Raw genomic sequence first — 24,556 nt, 5'->3', positions numbered from 1 at the left:
TGGTTCTCAGCAAGCTGTACCCACATCTGGGACTTAGTCTAACTTACTTTGCCAAACTCCTCCTTTGCAGCACTAATTGCATTGGGTGGCCTCCTTCTCTGGCCTATCATCCTCCACTATCCTTCACATTTCTAGGAGCTTGGACCAGACCCTCTGCCAGCTTTTGTACTTTGTTACTGAGACAGTGCTAGGCTGTTGACTTACCTGGATCTCATCACAGCCAAGGCCACTTAGCTCTTAGAGGATGTTGCAAAATCTCTCCTGCAACACAGTACATCTATTATAGACTATCGTGTCCTCAATTGGCCAAAGAAAGTATAAAAAGCTTGGCTAGAGGGGAGGAGGAAGGGATCAAGTGGCTACTTTGTGCCAGACACCATGCTAAGCTCTTTACAAATATACTCTCGTTTTATCAGGGAGAGTAGATAGGGTTAAAATGTTCCAGGACCTCAAGGAAGCACAGGTCCTCCCACTCCCAGTAGGGTACTACTAATGTGCTAGGTTTCCCCATGAGACACCTGCACTATGAAGCTCGCTCAGGGGAGATTTGTGGAAGGGATGCTGCTACCACCATCCAAAAGGGAACCCAACAATGCGAGGGCATTTTGTTTGGAAATAAGAAGATTAGATGTGCCAGTGAAGTTCCTTGGGGGCCTGCAGGGTACCTCCTTGAAGCCATTTTGGGAAGGGAGAACCAAAAGTAAGGTAACTCTGTTCTGTCCTTCTGCCAATCAGAGGGAGACAACATCCTGTTGAGAGAGACTTGGGTTATGCTGAAGGAAGCCTGGCTGCAGTTATGGGGTTTAGGGTATCCAGTGGGCTTCATATGCATCACTCAGGCCCTGGGAGTCCCATTTTTCTCATCAGGAAATAAGGGGTATGTTAGATGATGCTGAAGTCCCGTCCAGATGGAGATCTAGGCTGCTCTGTTCTGAGAAAGGCTCATAAGGACCATCAGGTAAAGAGGGAAAGAGTTCTGGTCCTAGAACAAGAAAAGTCATTCACTGTCTGATCACCTACATCAGCCTCTTTGGGCTTCATTTTGTAAATAGAATGGAAGGATCCTGCAGGATGTTTCATGTTTGGAGCTGAAAGGGACCTAGAATGCAGCTATTCCAGCTCCCTCATTTTACAGATGGGGAAACTGAGACCCAGAGTAGGTGAGTGATATATAAGGAAGCATAAACAAGGCCTTAGAAAGGAATAATATGTGTTCTAACTACTTCCTAGAACAATGGTTAAGGAGAACAGTTTGAAGTACTTGTTAAGGGTATAGGTGGTGAGCAAAGAAGCATGGGAGCATAAGGGCTTCCCTTTTGTGCCAGAGAGCTTTCAGGCACTCAGGCTGTCATTGCCCAGGAACCTCTTCTCAGAAGAAGGATGCTTTAATTACATACACTAAGTAAAATCCATAAAATTTCAAAGAAACCCAATTCTACTAAAATAAAGTTACCAGCCTTTGTTTTTACAAAATAAATTAATAGATATCAGATTAAAAATCACTGGATTCAAATGAGATGGTTGATGAGAGGCAGCAAGGAGCCAAAGTAGATAGGGATGACACAGGGACTGGACTCTGGAATATCCAAGTTCTCATTTGGTCTCAGACACTTACTGTATGATCCTGGCCAAGTCACTTAACCTCTGTCTGACTGTTTCCTGAACTCTTAAGTGGAAAGAATAAGATCCCCCACTCCCACAGTAATAACATAGTGCCTGGTAGTATTAGGAATCATAATAATGAGGATGATAATAATAAAAATAATAGCATTGGTGTAACACCTACCATATGGTGGGTATATATTAGATCCCTAATAAATGTTCATTCATTTCCTACTTCCCTCCCCATCTCAGTCACTATTTTGTGTACCTCCTGGGACCTCTCTGGAGGTAGGATAATCCAAGACATAGCACTCCCTCCCCAATGATTTCTGCTTATCTGCCTTATTGGAACAACTATTGAACCATGAGGCATCCTTCTCTCCACAATGTTAGGACCCACCCCTGTATGTCTGTAACAGAAATGTTTCCTGTTGGGCTTCTGGTGTTTTCTTTTTCCTGAAGAGGTGGCCTGGTGAAGAAGATATAGGCCAGTTACTTAGCCACCTCTCTCTCTCTTTGTCTTTCTACAGAGAAGACCCTGCTGAACCCCAATATTTCTATCAATAGCACCAGCAACATCATAGACAATGGCACCGCGGCCTTGACGCGCAACACAGAGAATGAATATTTGAATATAGCCAGAGAGAATGCTGGCACCTGAGAAATGGATCATCTTTTTGTAGAGCAACCAGGAGGCCAGTGTTATCAAAGGGTATGTGGTGGGACATAGGCTGTAAAAATACTAGTGGGGGAGCACAGATGATAGGGAGCCAGTGGAATTTATGAACTCAACGACTTCCTTAGTTGAGTAGATGGGTGGGCAGCAGGCTAGAACATAAATCAAAGTGGGGAGAGACTTGAGGCAGGCAAAGCCTCCCAAGTAAAGAAATGCACTTCTTTTCAGAAGTGAGTAATATTCCATGCAGGCAAAGTCAATGTGTTGGCTGGTTTATTGAATTTCTTTTTCTCTTTCTTTTGAAATCATTGTCATTAGGAATAGTTCACTGGCTGGGCTATGGGAAAGAAGATATTCCAAAATGAATGGTATGAAAGCAAAAGGCATCAATAAAAATATCAAAAATTATTCAAAAAAAAAAAAAGAAACTGTCCAGGTGGAGACATCCAAGTGGATTCAAGGGACAAGAAGAGCTGAGCACAGAGATCAGGACTAGAGATTTTGATTCAAAGGAGAGATGCTACAGGGGATTTTTTCAGGCCAGACTAAGCTGCCTGTCCCTTCTCCCAGTCTTGGCAGCCTGTTCAGAGTAGTTAGCACTGGTATAATGAGGGCAGAGGGGCACACTGTGTGCCCCCATCTATACAACACCTGCTTTACATGCACCTTTGTTTCCCCACCTTGGCTATTGAGCAGAAATGACAAATCCATCTTCTTCTTACCCTTGTAACTTCATTACTTCCCTTCAAAAACTCACTCCAAGTCTGACTGGTCAAATTCTTTCTACATCCCTTCTATAAATATGTTACCCAAAACCCAAAGGATGACAACTTCTCCTGATGCTTCCCAAAGGAGAGTTCTCTTCTAGGACCAGAATGGCAGTGTTCTCTTGGGAGCCTGACCCCAAAGAAGGGAATTGGCTTTTCTTACACTCTCTGGCTCATGATTTCCCCTGTCACAGTTAACTCCAGGGGAGATCCTTTAAGCAAAGCTTTATTCTAAATGGGAAGGAGGAGACTTGGTGTCCCATACTTTGCCCAAACTGGATGGACAGTGGACATTGATGGGACAAATTTGTCATTGATCATCATGGAAAATTTGGCTACCTCCAATTATGAACTTGATCAAGTTGTCCCTTGATAGGCAGTGTAATACTCCCTCACCATCACTCTGTCCACTCCCTGCCCTTCTAAGGGTTAACCAGGTTGGTATGGAAATTAGTAAATGTTAACTCTACTGCTGCCTAGAGTTCCTGAGCTCAAGAGGTCCACAAACTTCAGTCAGTCTGTCCAAGTAGAAGGGATTAAAGGTGTGTACCACCATTATAGGTATATGAATGTATGTGCATATATTTATGTGTATATATGTACATATGAGCATATATGAAATGGCATATGCATGTGCTTACATATAAATATATATGTATATAAATATATGTGTATACATCTACATATCTGTGTCTGTGACTCTGTAAAGACTTGGTGTTACCAAATTTCATACCAATATTACAAAATAAGTAATTATCAAATGTGCATGATACCAAATGAAAATGTCCAAAATAGAACAATAGAATATTCTACAAGAATCAGAAATGAATTTGTATTAAAATCCTCTGTTTATTAAATCAGAGAACATAAAAAAGTGAAAGGAAAAAATAGAAGTTTAGTTTTCACTCCTATCTAAGGTGTCCCCAAAAGGATAAATCAAAACAACTCTGAGGTATCACCTCACACCTAGCAGACTGGCTAACATGACAGCAAAGGAAAGTAATGAATGTTGGAGGGGACATGGCAAAATTGGGACATTAATGCATTGCTGGTGGAGTTATGAATTGATCCAACCATTATGGAGTTCAATTTGGAACTATGCCCAAAGGCTCTAAAAGACTGCCTTCCCTTTGATCCAACCATAGCACTTCTGGGTTTGTACCCCAAAGAGATAATAAGGAAAAAGACTTGTACAAGAATATTCATAGCTGTGCTCTTTGTGGTGGCAAAAAATTGGAAAATGAGGGGATGCCCTCCAATTGGGGAATGGCTAAACAAATTGTGGTATATGTTGATGATGGAATACTATTGTGCTCAATGGAATAATCAAATGGAGGAATTCCATGGGAACTGGAAGAACCTCCAGGAATTGATGCAGAATGAGAGGAGCAGAACCAGGAGAACATTTTACACAGAGACTGATACATCATGGTACAATTGAATGTAATGGACTTCTCCATTAGTGGCAATGCAGTGATCCTGAACAACTTAGAGGGATTTATGAGAAAGAACACTATCCACATTCAGAGGAAAAACTGTGGGAGCAAAAACACAGAAGAAAATCAACTGCTTGATTACATGGGTCGAGGGGGATAGGATTGGGGATGTAGACTCTAAATGATCATCCTAGTGCAAACATCAATAACATGAAAATAGGATTTGATCAAGGACACATGTAAAACCTAGTGGAATTGTGTGTTGGCTATGGGAAGAGGTTAGGGGAGGGGAGGGGAAAGAATATGATTCTTGTAACCGAGTAATGCTCTGGATTGACTAATTAAACAAACTTTTTCAAAGAAAAACTAAAATCTCTTCCTTTGGACTGACATGTGTGGTGAGTGAAAAGCTGACTCTTAACTGCTAGATTTTCTGAAGAAAAAAAAAAAACACCTCAGGAGAGGCTTACCTCTTGATAGAGACTTCCCCAGGTCCTTGGCTTTGATGAGGTTAAGGACTAAACCCCACTGTCCAGATTGAGCCAGGTGCCGAGGGTAAATTACTTAATGCTTAAGTTAGATATCTTAACCTATATTCACTCTGATTTTCTTACTTCACTATATTTATAAATAAATCTCTTTGTAATTAATATAAATTCTGGTGACCATATATTAAATTATCCAGTCCAACCATTTTATATAAATAATCCCTTTTCCCCCTTACATTTATTTGGCTAACCAAGTCAGTTGTGATGAAATATCCTCAATATTTCTAGTTTCCTTGCCTTTTCCTTTACTTTTGTGACTATCTCTATGTCAGCCTTAAATAGCTTAATTTGAGTCTACACAAATTAGCTGCAGTTCAATTTTTTCTTTCTTTCTCTTTCCCCCTTTAAGAATAAATATAGCACAGCCATTTTTAATTTTAGTTGCTGGGCCTTAAGGCCTCACCTGGGGAAACTGTTCCCAACCCCCCTCTCTCAAACAACCCAAAATAGTAGACCCAAAAGTTTTCAACATGGGGAGGATTCTGTCTTTCACCTGCCTTACTGGCAGCAAATAGATGCTTTCTTAATTAGCTGTGAGGGAAAAAATCTGGGGAAAAGCTTTCACTCCTTTTCAGGATAGAAAGTAATCCTGCTCTGCCCAAACAGAATTTCATCTCTCAGCCTGAAATCTCTGAGAAAACAAAACTTAACAAAATATAACTGCAGTTTATTTTTGTATTAAAAAGTGATTATTAAGCAAAAATTAAGAAAGTTTTAGCTTTTTTTACACCTGAAAATTGATTTTTTTCCCAAACCCCAGTGTTTCTAGAGGTAAACTTAAGTGAGAAGTAAAACCTGTGGAGTTAAATCAGGAAGAGTAGGGTTAAAGTAACAACAACAACAAACAAAAAACAGATCTTTTTTATCCTAAGAGGCTTTTACAGTCCAAATAAGGTAAAAAATAATTAATAAAACCTTTTTTTTTACCCCTGGCCATTCAAAAAAGCAGCCGCCTGGAAGCTGCTTCCTGGAAGCTTTTCATCCTGAGGGGGAAGTCAGCTGTTTCCCATTGCCCCTCCTATACTTAGCCTCCAACAAAAGGTTTCCTCTCCCACCCTCCAACCAAGGAGTTAATCAAATCAAGGTGTGATATCCTTAAAGGGACCACACCATTACCTTTAATTTTCACACCCTGACTTTAATCCCTATCCAGTAGTGCCATCTACTGATGAAAACCAGATTTATAATCAATTTAAGAAATATATATATATATATATATATATATATATACATAATAAAATTTTTAAAATGGATGCTACTCTACATGAAAATTTTCTGGCTTTTGAACAACTAGCAACTTTAAAGGTTTTCAGAATGCCTCCCAATCCTTATGCTCTCAGGTAATTTTATTTTTCTATTCCTCATTATTGTGACAAAAAATGCTACCATACAAAAAAATGAAGCTGAAATGCAGAAAGAAAAGCAAATTCAATTGTACAATTTCGAATACTTCTTACATGGTCAGATAGCAAATACTGATCACATCCAAAACATGTTTGATTTTTACAAGCCTGTTCCTGATCCACTAAGAGAGGAAAATCCTTTCCCCAAAATAGAGACGAAAGACCTCTCTCATACATCTCAGCTGCAGAACTACCCCTCTCATGCTCTGCAACTCTTGACTAACCTTACTTCCCCTGATCCTTCTTCTGAAATTCCATCTTCTCATGTTCTTTCTCCCACCCCATTATCAATTCTAGCCCCAAGGAAATCTTGTCCTTCTAAGAAAATTGTTCCTCCCCAAGCTGACTTACCCTACCCAATTAAAATTAATTTCTTTACCTCTTAAGGGAAGTACCTGAAATAGGTTACAATGGGGATGTGGTGACCCTAAGCTAGAATATGCCTTTTACTTTACAAGATATAAATGAATTGACATGAAACATCCCCACTCATGAAGAAGATCCCTTTGTGGTAACAAAAAAGATGGCTAATGTATTTTTTCACTATAATCCATCTTACAAAGACATTGAAAATCTACTCCAGGCTTTCCTAATGGAACGTGAGAAAAATAAAATAATTTCTCCTGTCAATAATGTCTGGGGGCTCAATGCAGTACAGTGGCCATTGCTGGATCCTGAAAGGGATTATAACAAATCTGAATACTATTTACAATTATATCGTTGTAGGGAGGCCATTCTAGCTGCAATGAGAGCTTGCTCTAAAAACATAGATAGATGGACATGATTTGAAAAAATTAAGCAAACAGATGATGAGACACCCTCCAGATTCAAGGATAGGCTCATTGAGTTTGGGAGTAGATACCTGGAATTTGATCTTTTTTTAAAACATTATTTTATTTGGTCATTTTTAAACATTATTCATTAGAAACAAAGACCATTTTCTTTTCCTCCCACCCTATCCCAGCACCACTCCCAATGGCGATGTGTGATCCCTCTGGGTATCCCATGTGTCCTCTATCTGAACTCATTTCCATGTTATTGGTTTTTGCATTAGGGTGTTCATTCAGAGTCTTTCCTCAATCATATCCTCTCCATCCCTGTAGTCAATCTGTTGCCTTTCCTTGGTGTTTTTATTCCCACCATTTGTCCTCTACTTGAGGGTAGTGTTTTTTTCTCCTTGATTCCTGCAGGTTGTTCAAGGACATTGCATTGACACTAATGGAGAAGTCCATTACGTTCGATTGTACCACAGTGTATCAGTCTCTGTGTACAATTTTCTCCTGGTTCTGGCTCTCACTTTGCATCACTTCCTGGAGGTCATCCCAGTCTCCATGGAATACCTCCATTTGATTATTCCATTGAGCACAATAGTATTCCATCACCAACATATACCATAATTTGTTTAGCCATTCCCCAATTGAATGGCATCCCCTCATTTTCCAGTTTTTTGCCACCACAAAGAGCACAGCTATGAATTAGGGAGATTGGTCTGTAGTTCTCTTTCTCTGTTTTTGACTTGCCTGGCTTTGGAATCATTACCATGTTTGTGTCATAAAAGGAATTTGGTAGAACTCCCTCTTTGCTTATTATGTCAAATTGATTGTATTGGGATTAGCTGTTCTTTGAATGTTTGATAGAATTCACTTGTTAATCCATCAGACCCTGGGGATTTTTTCTTAGGGAGTTCTTTTATGACCTGTTGGATTTTTTTTTCTAATATGGGATTATTTAAGAATTCTATTACGTCTTCTATTAGACTAGGAAATTTATATTTTTGTAAATATTCATACATATTGCCTAGATTGGCATATTTATTGACATATATTTGGGCAAAGAAGTTTTTAATAATTGCCTTAATTTCTTCTTCATTGGAGGTAAGGTCCCCCTTTTCATCTATGATACTGTTAATTTGCTTTTCTTTGCTCCTTTTAAAAATTATATTGACCAATACTTTGTCTATTTTGTTTGTTTTTTCAAAGTACCAGCTTCTTGTCTTATTTATTAGTTTAATAGTTCTATCACTTTCAATTTTATTAGTTTCTCCCTTAATTTTTAGGATTTCTAATTTGGTTTTCTTCTGGGGGTTCTTAATTTGTTCAGTTTCAAGTTTTTTTGATTTGCATGTCCAATTCATTGATTTCTGCCCTCCCTAATTTGTTAATATACACACTCAGGGATATGAATTTTCCTCTGAGTACTGCTTTGGCTGCATCCCATAAGGTTTTAAAGGGTGTATCACCATTGTAATTTTCTTCAATGAAATTATTAATTGTTTCTATGATTTGTTCTTGAACCGATTTTGGTTCATCATATTTAATTTCCAATTGATTTTTAATTTTCCTTTCCATGTACCCTTACTGATCATTATTTTTATTGCCTAATGATCTGAAAAGGTTGCATTAATTATTTCTGTTTTTCTGCATTTGTATGCCATGTTTTTATGACCTAGTGTATGGTCAATCTTTGTGAATGTGCCATGTGCTGCTGAAAAGAAGGTGTATTCCTTTTTATCTCTATTCATTTTTCTCCATATATCTATCAACTCTAATTTTTCTAAGATTTCCTTCACCTCTTTTACCTCTTTCTTATTTAGTTTTTTATCTGATTTATCTAAAGTTGATAGTGGTATGTTCAGGTCTCCTACTAGGATAGTTTTACTATATATTTCCTCCTTCAATTCTACTAGTTTCTCCATTAGAAATTTGGGTGCTATTCTATTTGGTGCATACATGTTGATTAGTGATATTTCCTCATTGTCTATACTCACTTTTATCAGGATGTATTTACCTTCCTTATCCCTTTTAATAAGGCCTATTTTTGCTTTGGCTTTGTTAGATATCATAATTGCTACTCCTGCCTTCTTTCTGTCAGTTGAGGCCCAATAGGTCTTACTCCACCCTTCAATTCTGACCTTGTGAGTATCTACCGACCTCATGTGTGTTTTCTGAAGACTATATGGTAGGATTTTGGATTCTTATTCATTCTGCTATTTGTCTACATTTTATGGGTGAGTTCATCCCATTCACATTCAATGTTATGATTGTCATTTGTGAATTCCCCAGCATTTTTATATCCTTCCCTTATTCTGACCTTCCTTCTTTTTCTATAACCTTTTACACCAGTGGTTTACTTTAAATCAGTCCCCCTAGTCCCCTCCCTTGTTATACTACCCTTTCTGGCCCCTCCCTTTTTGTTCCCTTCCCCTCCCCCCTCTCCTTCTCTCCCTTTTTATGTTCCCTCTCCCCCCAATACCTCTTAGTCTTCCCTTCTCCCTTACCCTGTTGGATAAGATAGAATTCAAGATTCCAATGAATCTAGATGCTCTTCCCTCTCAGAGTTGATTTCACTGAGAGTAAGGTTTAAGTAATACCAATTAGCACTCTTTTCCACTCATTCTTATAAGAGAATTCTTCCCCTCCCCTTCCCATGTGTATCATTGTGTGACAAAGATTGTTCTGTTTAATTTATTTCTATTTCTTCAAGTATATCTTAGTACTTAGTATTGATTCCCCCCTCCAATTTTCTTTCTTTTTGTTTTTTTCCCCTCCAAATCATGTTAATGCCCCGATCTTTCCCTATGAATGATTCTTCTGATCACTCTATTAATGCATACAATTTTTGAAAGTTACACATAACATTTCCTTCATATGTTAGTATATATAATTTGATCTAATTGTGGATCTTATAGAAGAGAGTTTGAATAAAAGAAAAATCACTTTTTCTCCTTTTCCCTTTCTTTCATATTTACCTTTTCATGTTTCTCTTGCTCTTTGTGTTTGAATGTCAGACTTTCCTGAGTTCTGGTCTTTTCTTTACGAATATTTGGAAATCTTCTATTTTGTTGAATGCCCATACTTTCCCCTGGAAGTATATAGTCAGTTTGGATGGGTAGCTGATTCTTGGTTGAAGGCCCAGTTCTCTTGACTTTCTGAATATCGTGTTTCAGGCTTTCTGGTATTTTAGTGTGGCCATTGTTAGGTCGTGTGTGATCCTTATTGGAGCTCCTCTGTATCTTAAGTTTCTATTCTTAGCTTCTTGTAAGATTTTCTCTTTAGCTTGGAAGCTCTTGTATTTGGAGATTACATTCCTGGGGGTTTTCTTTCTGGGTTTAGTATAGAGGGTGTTCTAAGAACTCTTTCAATTTCTATTTTGCCCCGTTGTTTGAGAACATCAGGGCAATTCTCTTCGATGATTTCTTGTAATATGGCATCAAGATTTTTGTTACTCTCTGGGTTTTTAGGTAGACTAATGATTCTCAAATTGTCTCTCCTTCCTCTATTTTCCTGGTCTGTTACCTTCTAAGTGAGATATTTTATGTTTTCTTATATTTCATTAATTTTTTGACTGCTTTATTAATTCTTGCTGTTTTTTAAGATCAGTGTCTTCCAGTTGCTTAATTCTGGTCTTTAAGGACTGGTTTTGCTTTTCAGTTTGGTCTGCCCTTCTGTTTGAGGCTTCCAGCTGTTTCTCCAATTGGGAGTTGCTTGTCTGTCCAGCTGTTGACCTCTTTCTGAATTTTTCCCATTTTTCTTGCCAAAAGGTTTCCATCTTTTGGATAAGCTCCATTTTAAGTTCTTCCAGAGCTTTTTGATAATTTCCATTTTGGGGGGGCATGTTTTGATTTTGTTTGAATTTCATCTTCCTTTTCCACTGTAGCCTGGGTTTTCCTTCTTGTGACAGTTAAAAGAGCTGTTGCCTTAAACTGTGACCACAGAAATATGGTTTCAAATCAAAAATATAGTGGTCACCATGGGAAAACTCCCAAAATATGAAATAACCAAGTCAGCTGGGTTTATGGAGATTTTAATTAATACAAATAAAGGAATTAAGGAAAGGGAGAGAAACAGAGTAAGAGGGAATAGTAGATAAAAGCCTAGTCCAGCCTAGGCCATCCCAAGCCAGCCTAGGCTCTAAGCCTTAAGAGAGACCAGTCAGTCTTTAATCACTCATCACAAGATCCTTCCAAGCAAAACTCTCGTGTTCAGAGAGACCCACCAGTTCAGCTCCTGAGCTCCACTTCAGCTTCCAAGGCTGCATTTTCTTTCAGAGGCCTTCTGGCCCCCTTTTAAAGAGAATTTTTCTCCTTTGTTACCTCCCCTAAGTTTTCATATCTACCAATCATAGTAGACCTTTTCACAGGACTGACCATTATTAATTCACACCTGAGTAGACTTAACTTTTGAGTAATTCACACCTGAGTAGACCAAAACTTCACACCTCTTTTGTTAAATGTGTCCCTTGCAAGTTTGCAAGTTGCCTGATCTTATAGTGATTAATTTGACCTTTTTAAGTACTTAGCACCTTTTTGTATTAAATCTAAAAATAGACTTAGCTTAAGGACTTTTGCCTCACTATAAGTATGAGTTAAGTACTTTTTCATTGTTCAGTATGGATTTTACAACTTTATCTTCCCCTAAAGTATGCTTAAGTATGGGTGCAGTAATGTTAGAGTTCTCACATTCCTGATCAAGTACCTTCATTGTTTAAAATGGGGAATGGTCTTAACCAAATGTTCTAAGGTAGAATCTGAGAATTTTTAACATTCACAAGTCTGAGAAATTTTAAGATTCACACCCTGTAAAAGTTTTCAATAGTAATGTTTTTCCCTTTCTTCTTGGAGAGTTGATCTTGGGCAGTGTGAGCCATGCTTTTGGTGGTTTTCCCTTTCCTTTTTAGTCAGAGGTCTGAGTGAGATGGGTGGGTTTTCTGTGCATTTAAGTGGCGGTGCTTTTGCCTCAGGCTGGTTCTTCCTCAGCAGCCTCCACAGTTTGTTAGCACACCTTCCTGTGTGGTCTGTTGTCTCTTCTCTCCTGTGTGCAGGAGTCTCCTGTGACACTGCTCTGAGGGGTAGTTCCCTGGTAGACCTTGTCAATTCCCAAGGACCCTGGTGTGCCCCCCCTCACTGCAGTGAGGAGCAGAGCTTCTGCCTTAGGCAGTATCTAGAGTCTCCACAGTGTTCGCAGTTTGCAAGAGCCCCTGCAGTCTGCGCACTCTCCAATGTGCAGGGGTCTCCTGTGAAACCTCTCTGAGGGATAGTTCCCTGGCTGTCCTCATTAGATCCCAATGACCCTGGTGTTCCCCCCTTCCCCCCAGACAGAGACGTTCCTCACTCAGTCACTCTCTCTGGTGAGTGTGCTGGTCCCTACTCTGGTTCAGTAGGTAAGGTGGGGAAGGGTAGCTCAGCTCACGTTTGAGTGTGAGCTTTTTCTCCTTCTTATAGTGTAGAAATGCTCAAACCCCACGTACCTTCCTTGCTGTGGCCTACTGGAGAGACCCTCCATTCTTCTAAAGATGATTTTTATGCTCTTTTGAGGTAGTCTATTTCATTCAGGGCCGGGGGAGAGGAAGCAGTTTGCGTCTAGATTGCAACCATGTTTACCTGGTGAATTTGATATTTCTAAAGAAAATGACATAAGGCAAATTAGAAGACACTTTGTCAATAACTCTTACAAAATTATCAGAAATTATTTTAAGACCCATTGCCCAAGGTGGCCTGAAATAAATTTTGACAAATTGAGAAAAAAAAAACAAAACAAAACAAAAATGCAGTATATGTTTCAAAAGGAAACAAAGAAAAAGAGGAAGAGACTAATGATTTCATGGAAACAATTCAGAAAGAATTGAAATATTTAAGAAATAAAGGGTATGATATTCAACCAAAGGCACTTGTACCTCTCTAAGAATCTAACTATCGATCTATTACCTACCACTTCTGTGAGAAGAAGGGCCATAAAATGATAGAGCGTAGAAATTTATTCAAGGCAATCAGAAAAAAATATGCAATTTAATAACTATAGAAATAATAACCATAGAAATGACTATAATAATGATCATAGAAATCACAACTTTAGGAATGATAGAAATACCTATAATAATGATTATAGGAATCACAATTTTAGGAATTACAAGTCTAGGAATTGAAATTGGGAAAATAACCCAAAGCAACTGACCCCACAACAGTATTACATAAGTGGAACTCATCCACAAAATACTCAGGGTGCTATTGCCCCTCCATGTGGGGCAGAAAAATGATGCCCCTTAGACTCTACCATTTTGTTGATATTAGCCCTTTTCAGTTTTGTTTCCCCTCTGCAAAAAAGAAAAATTGATTTTTTAATACAGTACATCTGTAATTGTGAAAAATACATATTTTTAACATTCTTGTTTTTTTTTCCTACATGTGCCATACAGTGTTTAATTTTTTTCTCATTTTTTGCATTTTTAGAACATGTCACCAGTACTGAATATTTTTAACTATTTTCAATTTTTTCAGTAGAATAAGCTAAGATATCCATTTGCTTAGCATATAAATTCATACCCCAAAATCTTTATATTATGGAAACCTGTCATTTATTGATAAATATTATGGGATTGTGATTAATGTTTGTGTCTGATTCTTGGAATTGAGATAAAAAAGGAGCATAGACTTCATATATAACATGCCATATAAGCATGGATTTAACCTGAATAGTGCCAAAAAAGAGCACACAAGTCAAAAAGAAAGAAACCAATCCATATGGGATGGATGAACTTCTACACCAATATGAAAAGACTTGAACCTAGTGTGAGACTTGAGGTTGCAGCACTTGACATATGTTATGATGCAGGACTCCTTGAACTACACTTCTTATGAAATAATTTCTATGAAAGTACCTAACAATTGGCTGTTATAGCTCCCCTATCCATGAGAAATAATGTTAGATCAAACCAGGAATGACACTTCCCTTTTACAAAAAATCTAGTCCTTTTTCCTCTCTTATAGTATGGCAACTTCCTGTAGCCCTGGCTTATAATGGGTAAATAAAATATTACTGCATTTTTTCCTATAGAATTGTGGGATAGAAATTTACTTTAAATGGACCCTAATACAAGGGCCTGTTATGCATTTATTCCTGTTTTATTCAGAATTTTATTTACATAGTTTTTTATACTTTGATTCTGATTTTAAATTTATCTTATTTCTCCCAAAGTTTAATTTCCTTCTATTTATTTTTCTTTTTATGTTTTTGGTTTTTCATCTGATAATTGACTTATTGAGGAGATCTAACACATGCATGGGCATATCTGAAATCTTTCTTGTTGTTGGGACATAACAAAACAGCAGGATGAAGTAAGGCAATCAATCTCTATAAAGAGAAGTGAGTAATGGAAGACTGGGGGTTTTCAAAAAAGACCAAAAGGTGTGAAAGCCACCCAGGATCATACCAACAGGACATTGGCTCCTCAGAGGGGAAAACCTGATTGACTTTGGTCCAATTGACTTTGGTGAATTCAGCAATAAGATCATGAAATGTTCTAAAATGAAAACCTAGGCTAAAAATAGGCCAATTGAAGATGTGGAATGAGTTATTAATTATAGGATATTGGACACCCTTATGGGGGAATCCACATTATCTCCAAGGAGAAAAACCATGTTCATCATCAATTTGTTGCCAATATTTGTATGAGAGTTGTTTATACTCAGGGATATTTTCAGGGGGATGTTTATGAGTTAACTAAACTGAAAATGCATCTAGTGAGAAAACAGGGGATAGCATTTGAAGTAGTCACACAAGTCTCTTGTTGTCTTTGCTAGGAAAGTCAGTAAGAAATGAGTGAAAATCTACTGATAAACAGCCTGAAGTTGGGTCAGGCCCAATGGTAAAATATAAAGGTGACATATGAGACAAGTTTGATCATGTAAAATTAAGAAAGGATGTGTGCAGTATATAATTGTCTGTGGAACCACCAAGAAATTCAGAATCATTGGTATATACTTGGAAATCATTGAGCCATGTGGCAGAAGGAAAAATAGGAGGTTCTGGGAAGTAAGACCAGTGAGCGGTAGCAAAAACTGTCTTTACCTGAAAGTCAGAAATTGCAAGCATAGCAACAAAAACCATGACTGGGGTTGGCTCCTGGTTGTGTTTCCTAACTATATCTATAGCTTTTTGTGAGAGGGCTTTCAGTTGTCCCCATGACGGGGGACCTGTGGTACAGGTTGAAGCAGCAAGTTGTCAGCAAGGAGACTGGAGCTGAGGCAATGCATAAGGATGTAGAGATAGTCAGCCCACAGGTTGTATCAGCTTGTCAACAGGGTCAGGTGGAGGTGGGGTCATAGATAATGAAGATGCGCTGCTAGGAGGTGGTGGGGGTGGGCAGGGAGGCAGGCTGGGAGGCTTTGGCTGCTGGTTGATTGATCCAATCAGGGATCCAGATAGGTGAGTCCAAATCCTGTGGAAAAACTCAAGCAAAGCCTGATCTGCTTGTTAGCAGTGGATTTGGACCTTTCCACACACCTGATAATACATCTTTGCATTTTATTAAAGGTTTTGGAGAAGTTTTATCCAAATTCCAACATCTATCTATAAAAGACAATTCATCACTGTTAAGGTTCAATTGATTAATAACAAATATAGCATGAGTTACAATATGGTGGGGAGAGAAATGTGATAAATCACCATCCTGTCATTTAGCAATTTGTGCTTTGAGTGTTTAGTGTAAGAGATAAATTGGAAAAGTGGCACAAAGTTTTGCAAAGGCTTTGGAGGTGTATGCAGGTCCATTGTCTGTTTGTATTGTTTTTGGCATACCTAGATATGAGAAACATGAAAATAAATGCTGAGAAACATCCTTGTATGTTTCACCTGTGTGTGCTGTAGCTATAATTACATGAGAAAATGTATCTATTGAGACATGTACATAAGATAAATGTCTAAAGGAGGGGATGTGTGCCACATCCATCTGCCAAAGGTAGTTTGGTTGGAGGCCTCTGGGATTAACACTGTAGCTAGGAGAATGAAGGTCTAAAGGACAATGAAGCAATTACAAACGATGGTTCTAGCAGCTTCTCTGGTTATATGACATTGGTGATGTAGTGAAGAGGCATTCTGGTGATGTATTTTGGGGCTGGCCTCAGCATCCCCTATAACTGTAAAGTTTGCACCGGTTAGGTTATCAGCAAGATGATTGCCCTCATGAATAGGGCCTAGCAATGATGAATCGGCCCTGACATAACCAATGTAGAAAGGGGTATCACAGGCTTGAATGAACTTCTGGAGCTCTGACAGAAATGGAAAAATAGAACTTTTGGATGAAGATAAATTAGCTGTTTCAATGTAAGGAAAAAGTTTGACCACATTAAATCAGAATACAGGTTAAAAGGTACATTAGCTAGTTTTTGAAAGGCAAAAGTAGCTACTACAATCTCTGTATTGTAAAGATTAAAATTTATGGAATATGGGGAGACTGAGGCAGGTAGAAATTAGTTTCTCTCTGCAAGGAGTATTATATTTTTAGAGGTTTATTAAAGGTTAAAGATTAAGAATATACAAGTAAGAAACATGTGCCTAGGCCAGAGGCCTAGACAAAATCACCTCACATCATGGAAGAGAAGCCTCTGCTCCAAAACGGAAGTCCAAAAAAAACCAAACCTCTTCAAAAGCCTTTGAATCCGCGTAAATACCTTCTCGATCTCGGCCCAGGTGAGATTACAAGGCATTCTGGGGAAGTGGAGCAAAGGCTCATGGGGATTGTAGTCCTGTATTCGAGTCTATTTTTTACAGTATGTTAGGCAGAATCCTCCTTTGTTTGCTATAAAAAGGTTGATTATTCATTTTTATTATTATATTTTTTAGGATCAAGCTCTTCATTGTTGATTTGGTCAACTTCAAACATTATTCCTTGGATACAAAGATAAATTTCTTTTCCTCCCCCCCTCCCAACACCCCTCCCATAGCCAACATGCAATTCCACTGGGTATCACATGTGTCCTTGATTCGAACCCATTTCCATGCTGTTGGTGTTTGCATTAGGATGTTCATTTACAGTCTACATTCCTAACCATATCCCCTCAGGCCCTATAATCAAGCACTTGCCTTTCCTCAGTGCTTTTACTCCCACAGTTTTTCCTCTGCATGTGAATTGTGTTTTTTTTCTCATAGATCTCTGCAGACTGTTCAGGGATATTGCACTGAAATTAATGGAGAAGTCCATTACATTTAATTGTACCACAGTGTATCAGTCTCTGTGTGCAATGTTCTCATGGTTCTGCTCCTTTAGCTCTGCATCACTTCCTGGAGGTTGCTCCAATCCCCATGGAAATCCTCCACTTTATTATTCCTTTGAGCTCAATAGTATTCCATCACCAACATATACCACAATTTGTTCAGCCTATCCCCAATTGAAGGGCATCCCCTCATTTTCCAGTTTTTTGCCACCACAAGGAGTGTAGCTATGAATATTTTGTAAATGTCTTTTTTCTTATCTCTTTGGGATACAAACCCAGCAGTCTTATGGCTTGGTCAAAAGGTAGGCAGTCTTTTATCACCCTTTGGGCATAGTTCCAAGTTACCCTCCAGAATGGTTGTATCAATTCACAAATCCACCAGAAATGAATTAATGTTCCAACTTTGCCACATCCCCTCCAGCAGTCGTTACTTTCCATAGCTGTCATGTTAGCCAATCTGCTAGGTGTGAGGTGATACCTCAGAATTGTTTTGATTTGCATCTCTCTGATTATTAGAGATTTAGAGCACTTTTTCATATGCTTATTGATAGTTTTGATTTCTTTAACTGAAAACTGCCTATTCATGTCCCTTGCCCATTTATCAATTGGAGAATGAATTGATTGTTTATACAATTGGTTTAGCTCTTTGTAAATTTGAATAATTAAACCTTTGTCAGAGGTTTTTGTTATGAAGATTGTTTCCCAGTTTTTTATTTCCCTTCTGATTTTGGTTACCTTGTTTTTGTTTGCACTAAACTTTTTAATTTGATGTAGTCGAAATTATTTATTTTACATTTTGTTATTCTTATTTCTATGTCTTGTTTGGTTTTAAAATCTTTCCCTTCCCAAAGGTCTGACATGTATACTATTCCATGTTCAAAAAATTTACTTATAGTTTTCTTCTTTGTGTTCAAGTCATTCACCCATTTTGAGTTTATCTTGGTGGAGGGTTTGAGGTGTTGATCCAAACCTAATCTCTCCCACACTATCTTCAAAATTTCCCAGCAGTTTTAAACAAATAGTGGGTTTTGTCCCAAAATCTGGGGACTTTGGGTTTGTCATAGACTGTCTTGCTGAGGTGACTTACCCCAAGTCTATTCCAGTGATCATTCTTTCTGTCTCTTAGCCTGTACCAAATTATTTTTATGACCACTACTTTATAACATAGTTTGAGATCTGGGACTGCAAGACCACCTTCCCTTGTATTTTTTTTCATGATTTCCCTGGATATAATTAATCATTTGTTCTTCAAAATGAACTTTGTTATGGATTTTTCTAATTCAGCAAAGAAATGTTTTTGGAAATTCAATGGACAAGGCAACTAAATAGATAGATAAGTTTGGGTAGGATTGTCATTTTTATTGTTAGCCCATCCTATCCATGAGCAGTTAATGTTTTTCCAATTGCTCAAACCTAGTTTCAATTGTGTGGAGAGTGTTTTGTAGTTGAGTTCATATAGATACTGTGTTTGTCTTGGTAGATAGATTCCTAAGTATTTTATATTGTCTATGGTGATTTTGAATGGAATTTCTCCTTCTAATTCCTGCTGCTGAGATGTGTTGGAGATATATAGAAATGTTGATGACTTATGTGGGTTTATTTTGTATCGTGAAATTTTGGTAAAGTTGTTGATTATTTCCACTAGCTTTTTAGTTGATTCTCTAGGATTCTTTAAGCAAACAATCATATCATCAGCAAATAGTGATAGCTTGGTCTCCTCATTGTCAATTTCAATATCATCAATTTCTTTTTCTTCTCTAATTGTTACTGCTAGTATTTCTAGAACAATGTTGAATAATAAAGGTGAAAATGGGCATCCTTGTTTCACTCCTGATTGTATTGGGAATGCATCTAGTTCATTCCCATTGCAGATGATGTTGGCTGATGGTTTTAGATAGATACTATTTATTATTAAGATAGACCCTTCAATAGCTGCAGACTTCAGGGTAAACATGGCTGCAATCTAGACGCAAATTGCTTCCTCTCCCCGGCACCAAGCAAAATAGACTACCTCAAAAGAGCATTAAAATCACCTTTGGAAGAACAGAGGAACTCTCTAGTACCCCATAGAAATGAAGGTACATGGGGTTTGAACATTTCCACACTATGAGAAGGAGGAAAAGCTTGCACAAAAACATGAATTGAACCACCCTTCCCCCCCCACCTCCTCCACACAACCAGAGTAGGGTATCAGAGCACTCACTGGGACAGTGAGTGAGTGAAGAACTTCTCTGTCTGGCGGGGGGGGAGGGTACACACCAGGGTCCTTGGGATCTAAAGACTGCTAGGAAATGACCTCTCAGGGCGGTTTCACAGGAGAACCCTGTGCACTGGAGAGAGCACAGACTGCGGGTCCCCTGAAAACTGGGAACAGTGAGGAGTCTCCAGAGTCTGTAAAAACTTCCAAAGGCCAAAGCTTTCCCCCCTGCTGTAGTGGGGGGGGGGGAAGCCAGACTCCCTGGAAACTGCCAGGGAATACCAGAGTGCCACCCCCTCAGAGAAGTTTTACAGGAGATTCCTGAGCACAGGTGAGAAGAGATCACAAAGCCCAGGGGTGGGCGCACTGAACAAAGGGGCGGCCACGCTGAGCACAGGGAGGGTGTGCTAAGAAATCTTGGAGCCTGGGAAGAACTAGTCTGAGGCAACCTACATTCACAAAAAACCCATCCATATCACCTAGACCTCAGACCAAAAATGAAAGGGGAATAAAACCACCAAAGGAATGGCTCACACGGCCCAAAATCAAGCCTCCAAGAAGAAAGGGAAAAAAGTGACTATTGAAAACTTTTATGGCTGGAGTACCAAAGGAAAAGAAGAGAAAGAGGATGAAATCCAAACAAAATCAAAACATGCCTCCCAAAATGGAAATTATCCATAAGCTCTGGAAGAACTTAAATTGGAGCTTATCCAAAAGATGGAAAACTTCTGAAAAGAAAAATGGGAGAAAGAGATCAGAAGTCTGATAAACAAGACTTCACACTTGTTGAAAGAGCTGGAAGTCTCTAACAAAAGGTTAGAACAAGCTGCAAAACAAATCCAGTCCCTAAAGACCAGAAATAAACAACTGGAAAACAGTGAAGTTGCAAAACAGCAAGAATTAATAAAGCAAAGCCAAAAAATTAATGAATTAGAAGAAAACATAACATATCTCACTAACAAGGTGACAGACCAGGAAAACAGAGGAGGAAGAGACAACTTGAGAAGTATTGGTCTGCCTGAAAAACCAGAGATAAACAAAAACCTAAATGCTATACTACAGGAGATTATAGAAGAAAATTGCCCACATGTTCTGGAGAAAGGGTCAAAATAGAAATAGAAAGGGTTCATAGAACACCCTCTATACTAAATCCCCAAAAGACAACTTCCAGGAATGTAATCGCCAAATTCAAGAGCTTCCAAGCAAAGGAGAAAATCCTGTAAGAAGTCAAGAAGAGGAGCTTCAGATATAGAGGGGCCCCCATAAGGATCACACATGACTTAGAGGCTAACATGCTAAGAGACCTCAAAGGATGGAACACAATATTAGAAAGAGAAGAGAGCTGGGTCTCCAACCAAGAATCAACTACCCATCAAAACTGACTATATAGTTCTGGGGGAAGTATGGACATTCAACAAAATAGAAGATTCCCAAGTATTTACTAAGAAAAGACCAGAACTTAGTTGAAAATTTGATATCTAATCACAGAAAGCAAGAGAAACATGAAAAGGTAAATAGGGAATGAAGGGAAAAGGAGAAAAATCTTATCTTTTTCTTTAAGTCAAACCCTCTCATATAAGGACTACATTTACATCAAATTATATATATCAATATGTGGTCAAAATGTATTGTGTAACTCTCAAAAATTGTATGCATCATAAGAGTAGTTAGAAGAATCATGTAAAGGGAAAGATTGGGGCATCAAGAAGATTTGGTGAAAGAGGGGCAAAGAAAGAAAAAGGGAGGGGGGAAATCATTGACGATACTAAGATTTACTTCAAGAAATGGCAAGGGGGGACTAAATAGAATAATCTTTCCCATACAAAGATACACATGGGGACAAGAGGGGAAGAACTCTCATATGAGAAGGAGAGGAAGAGATCACAAAGTGGTATTACTTAAACCTTACTCTCAGTGAAATCAACTCTGAGAGGGAAAAACATGTAGATCCATTGGGATCCTGAATTAGTCTATATTACCCAACAGGGTAAGAGAGAAAGGAAAATCAAGGAGGGGGAGGAGGGAGGTAGTATAAAAAGAGAGGGAATGAGAGGGGGGAGGGGAAGGGAGCAATAAAAGGGAAGGGCTAGAAAGGGAAACATATCAAGGGAGGGGACTAGGGGGGCTGGCCTAAAGTAAATCATTGGTTCAAAAGGTTATAGCTGAAGAAGAAAGGTCAGAACTAGGGAAAGATATCAAAATGCCAGGGAATCCACAAGTGGCAATCACAACTTTGAACATGAATGGGATGAACTCACCCATAAAAAGTAGACAAATAGCAAATTGGATTAGAACCCAAAACCATACCATATTTTGTGTTCAAGAAACACATATGAGGCGGGTTGATATGCACAAGATTAGAATTAAATGATGGAGTAAGACCTTTTGGGCATCAACTAATAGAAAGAAGGAAGGAGTTGCAATCATGATATCTGACAAAGACAAAGCAAAAATAGACCTAATCAAAAAGAATAGGGAAGGTAAATATATTCTATTAAAAGGGAGTATAGACCATGAGGAAATATAATTAATCAACATGTATACAGCAAATGGTATAGCATCCAAAATTCTAATGGAGAAACTAATAGAATTGAAGGAGGAAATAGACAGTAAAAGAATATTAGTGGGAGACTTGAACCAACCACTATTAAATTTAGATGAATCAAACCAAAAAATAAAAAAGAAAGAGGTAAAAGAGGTAAATGAAATCCTAGAAAAATTAGAGTTAATAGATATAGGAGAAAAATAAATAGGGACAAAAAGGAATACACTTTCTTCTCAGCACCACATGGCACATTCAAAAAATAGCTCATACACTACATCATAGAAACATGGCATTCAAATGCAGAAAAGTAGAAATAATAAATGCAACCTTTTCAGATCATTAGGCAATAAAAATAATGATCAGTAAGGGTATATGGAGAGCCAAATCAAAAATTAATTGGAAATTGTATAATATGATACTCCAAAATTGATTAGTTTGAGAAGAAATCATAGAAAAAATTAATAATTTCATTTAGGAAAATGACAATGGTGAGCCATCCTTTCAAACCTTATGGGATGCAGCCAATGCAGTACTTAGAGGAAAATTCCTATCCTTGAGTGCATATATTAACAAATTAGGGAGGGCAGAGATCAATGAATTGGAAATGCAAATCAAAAAACTTGAGAGAGAACAAATTAAAAACCCCCAAAATAAAGCCAAACTAGAGATCCTAAAAATTAAGGGAGAAATTAATAAAGTCAAAAGTGATAGAACTATTCAACTAATAGACAAGACTAGGAGCTGGTACTTTGAAAAATCAGAAAAAACAGACAAAGTACTGGTTAATCTAATTAAAAAAAGGAAAGAAGAAAGGCAAATTAAAAGCATCAAGGATGAAAAGTGGGACCTCACCTCCAATGAAAAGGAAATTAAGGCAATCATTAAAAGCAACTTTGCCCAATTATATGGCAATAAATATACCAACCTAAGTGATTTGGATGAATATTTACAAAATATAAATTGCCTAGACTAACAGTAGAAGACATAGATTTCATAAAAAATCCCATATCAGAAAATGAAATCCAACAGGCCATCAAAGAACTTCCTAAGAAAAAATCCTCACGACCTGATGGATTCTGTAACAGTTAAAATTTAGGGGAGACTGAGGCAGGTAGAAATTAGTTTCTCTCTGCAAGGAGTATTATATATTTTTAGAGGTTTATTAAGAATTAAGGATTAAAGAAAGTACAGGATAAGGAAAACGTGCCTAGGCCAGAGGCCTAGACAAGACCTCACCTACATTATGGAAAGAGGCATGTCTGCTCCAAAACAGAAGTCCAAAAAGAGAGAAAGAGCATCAAAAACCTTTGCCACCAGCTTCAATCCTTCCTTGATCTTGGCCCACCTCAGAATTGCATGAGATTACAAAGTATTCTGGGGAAGTGAAGCAAGGGCTTGTGGAGATTGAAGTCCAGAGTTTAAATCTCAATTTTACATTCCCCCCATTTAATCCTCTGGGAAGAAGTCCTTCCCAAAAGGATCATAAAAATATAATCAATTTAAAGATTACAATAATTTGAGGATAAGAGAAAAAAAGAACAAAACCAATAATTGCTGGACACATTGACAAAAAGCCAGAGTCCCCTTTGGCATGAAAGTATACATACAAAAAAACATGTTCAATCTACCACACCCAAAGTTCAATTTTGTGCAACTTGTGGTCTGGAGGCTTCTTCATGGTGGTTTCTCCAACAGTTCAGTTCTGAATTCAGAGAGGTAGCATCTTCTTTACCTAAAATTCTTCTCAAAAGGAATTTAAACTTTGCAATTTAAAATAATATTTTTTACAATTCACAAATGAATTCTATCAAACATTCAAAGAACAGTTAATCCCAATACTATACAAACTATTTGACATAATAAGCAAAGAGGGAGTTCTACCAAACTCCTTTTATGACACAAACATGGTACTGATTCCAAAACCAGGCAGGTCAAAAACAGAGAAAGAAAACTATAGACCAATCTCCCTAATGAATATTGATGCAAAAATCTTAAATAGGATACTAGCAAAAAGACTCCAGCAAGTGATCAGAAGGGTCATCCATCATGATCAAGTAGGATTTATACCAGGGATGCAGGGTTGGTTCAATATTAGGAAAACCATCCACATAATTGACCACATCAACAAACAAACCAACAAGAATCACATGATTATTTTAATAGACGCAGAAAAAGCCTTTGATAAAATACAAAACCCATTCCTATTAAAAACACTAGAAAACATAGGAATAGAAAGGTCATTCTGAAAAATAATAAACAGTATATATCTAAAACCAATAGCTAATATTATCTGCAATGGGGATAAACTAAATGCATTCCCAATAAGATCAGGAGTGAAACAAGGATGCCCATTATCACCTCTATTATTTGACATTGTACTAGAAACACTAGCAGT

At 37.9% G+C, this 24,556-nt stretch overlaps 1 protein-coding gene across 1 annotated transcript in view; it reads left to right on the top strand.

The window, feature by feature from the left end:
- The window catches only part of LOC103092368 (uncharacterized), a 1,666,349-nt gene extending 1,663,350 nt beyond the window's left edge, over positions 1–2,999 (top strand). The window contains exons 115-116 of the mRNA XM_056825346.1: positions 2,133–2,314; positions 2,597–2,999. Of these exons, the coding sequence (XP_056681324.1) occupies positions 2,133–2,169 (37 nt within the window). The 3' untranslated portion in view covers positions 2,170–2,314; positions 2,597–2,999. The remainder of the gene's footprint in view (positions 1–2,132; positions 2,315–2,596) is intronic.
- Positions 3,000–24,556: the final 21,557 nt, after the last annotated feature.

Source organism: Monodelphis domestica, chromosome 4 (genome assembly GCF_027887165.1).
Source record: "Monodelphis domestica isolate mMonDom1 chromosome 4, mMonDom1.pri, whole genome shotgun sequence".
Lineage (NCBI taxonomy): Eukaryota > Metazoa > Chordata > Mammalia > Didelphimorphia > Didelphidae > Monodelphis > Monodelphis domestica.
This window is presented reverse-complemented; position numbering and strand designations above follow the sequence as displayed.